At 34.6% G+C, this 2,145-nt stretch overlaps 1 protein-coding gene across 1 annotated transcript; it reads right to left on the reverse strand.

Moving 5' to 3' along the window:
- Positions 1-1,769, reverse strand: LOC127811097 (uncharacterized). Its single transcript, XM_052350810.1, has 2 exons — positions 1,390-1,769; positions 1-1,201 (listed from the first exon to the last, which is right to left on the reverse strand). Exons 1-2 carry the CDS (start codon positions 1,767-1,769, stop codon positions 1-3), a joined length of 1,581 nt encoding a protein of 526 aa, XP_052206770.1.
- Between the last annotated feature and the right edge of the window lie 376 nt (positions 1,770-2,145).

The raw sequence follows: 2,145 nt of genomic DNA on the forward strand, positions 1-2,145 counted from the left end.
TTAAACTTGAGCTCGACGAGATTTTGAAACAAAAAATTCATCTACAACAGAATCTACATCTATTGTAAGAGCAAGTTCTCTTTCAATGTAGAGTGTCATACAATCAGTAAGGAAGTCATCCTCCATTTTGTTACGAAGTGTTGTCTTCAAAAGTTTCATTACTGAAAATGCCCACTCAGTAGTTGCAGTAGAAACAAGTAATGTCAATACAAGACGAATCAATCTAGTTATCATAATGTATGTATCTAACCTTCCACTGTTGGTCAACTCCTGGCACAATTCAACAAGTGTAGATACTTGAAACCTTTGGTCAGCAATCACATCATGAACATAATAATTCAACTCATATTCTAAAGCATAAGTATCTTGGCTGCTAAAATCTTTAAGATAGAACTTTTTTGCAAGTGTACAAATATCATCACTATTGAATAATTCAAATGAATTTTTGGGATCCAAAGCCACACTGAGAGAAATGAGTTCTATTGATTTATCATTAAATCGTGTACTTAACTCCATCAATACAAAATCAATTGCTTCATTGAAAACATCAAAATGATAATGGTGCTCAACTGTAGTCTCATCACTATAACGACCAATCATATATGAAGAATCTAGATCCGGTATGTGAATGTTGTGTCTTGAACAAAAATCTTTTACTTCTTGAAGAAACACTTCCCAACCTTCTTCTCTCAATTCTTGAAGGATAAGTTTCGCAATAGAAACAAATCTCATAGCAGCCAAAATGTCTAGTGATTTTTTTTGAAGGGCTTGATAAAGAACATCAATTATTCTCATAATTTTGTGCATTAAAATCAAATTGAACACAAATTCAAAACATGCAAAGTGTCTATAAGCGCCACGAACTTCAGCTCGAGAACTTGCTTTTGAACAATGAACTTTAAGATATTCAAGCACCTTGCAAGTTACAGAGTACATGCCTATCATGCTTTTTACATAATCATAATGAGAACTCCAACGTGTTGCTCCAGCACGTTGCAAATTACCTATTTGATTGGCTCCACTTCCAGACTCACGCTCTCCAATACTCAACATATGCTTATCTTCTTTTCTTTGAGCATTTTGTAACTCACTAATGCGCTGAGAAGAAGAATTAATAATATTGATAATATTATCCAAATGAGAAAAGAATTCCCAAATAACACTGACATCCTTAGCTATAGAAATCAATGCTAGTTGTAACCTGTGTGCAAAGCAATGAACATAATATGCATATGGATAATCTCTAAGAAATAAAGCTTGAAGTTCATTTCAAGTACCACGCATATTATTAGCACCATCATATCCTTGACCTCTCATTTTGCTAAGTTGAAGGTCATGTCGAGCAAGAATATCAAATATCTTATTTTTTTACCATAACTATTCACAAACCTCAAAATAATGGCTAATTGCTCTCGGTCTCCAACATCCTCACGAATCATCTTTCGTACTCTGTTAGCCATAATATGCAAAATATCCTTCTGAATATTTGGAGCAATGTACTGAGCATTTTTCAGAGTATTATCTAATACAACTTTATCAACTTCCATACTCAATTGTGCAAAAGCCTTAAGCATTTGAATAAAATTCCCACAGTTTAATGAAGATGAAGATTCATCGTGACCTCTAAAGGCACAACCTTGAAGTGCTAGCAACCGGACAGTTATAACTGAAGCCCTTAGGCGCAAGCGATTTTTTTGACATTTCTCTTTTGTTTGTGAATGAATTACCCTTTCAATATGTTGAGACGAATTCATTAAATCTTCAGCCATTCTCACACAATTCAAGTGGGGTGACGAAGGTGCAGAACCAACATGAGTAAGAAAAGCACATTTATTTCCTTGGTTAACCATCTTCCAATTGTCAAATCCCACAGTAGCCAACGTCGAAATATTTGATGAATGACCATCATTCAGAAATAGAAAACAGTAGAAACAATATGCCTTATCTTCTGAAGGTGAATATTCAAACCACCTAAATTGATTAAACCAATTTTTCTGAAAATTCCGACGTTGATTTCCAAAAGTGGTCTTCTTGTAGTTCAAAAGTGTTGGTTGATATGGCCCAGCTAGTAGATATGCCCATCTAATCTCATCCCGTGCATTAATAGGATATTCGCAAATTTGTTTTCTTTTCCCCGGATCCCGT

The sequence above is a fragment of the Diospyros lotus genome, chromosome 10 (genome assembly GCF_014633365.1).
Source record: "Diospyros lotus cultivar Yz01 chromosome 10, ASM1463336v1, whole genome shotgun sequence".
In the NCBI taxonomy this organism is placed as follows: Eukaryota; Viridiplantae; Streptophyta; class Magnoliopsida; order Ericales; family Ebenaceae; genus Diospyros; species Diospyros lotus.

What these genes read in the sequence shown, in the direction of transcription:
- LOC127811097 (XM_052350810.1), bottom strand. Translation starts at nt 1,769, where the DNA reads ATGGCTGAAGATTTAATGAATTCGTCTCAACATATTGAAAGGGTAATT. An exon ending in CAATTAGCCATTATTTTGAG is followed by an intron (nt 1,202 to 1,389) that starts GTTTGTGAATAG and finishes CTTTGCACACAG; the next exon opens with GTTACAACTAGCATTGATTT.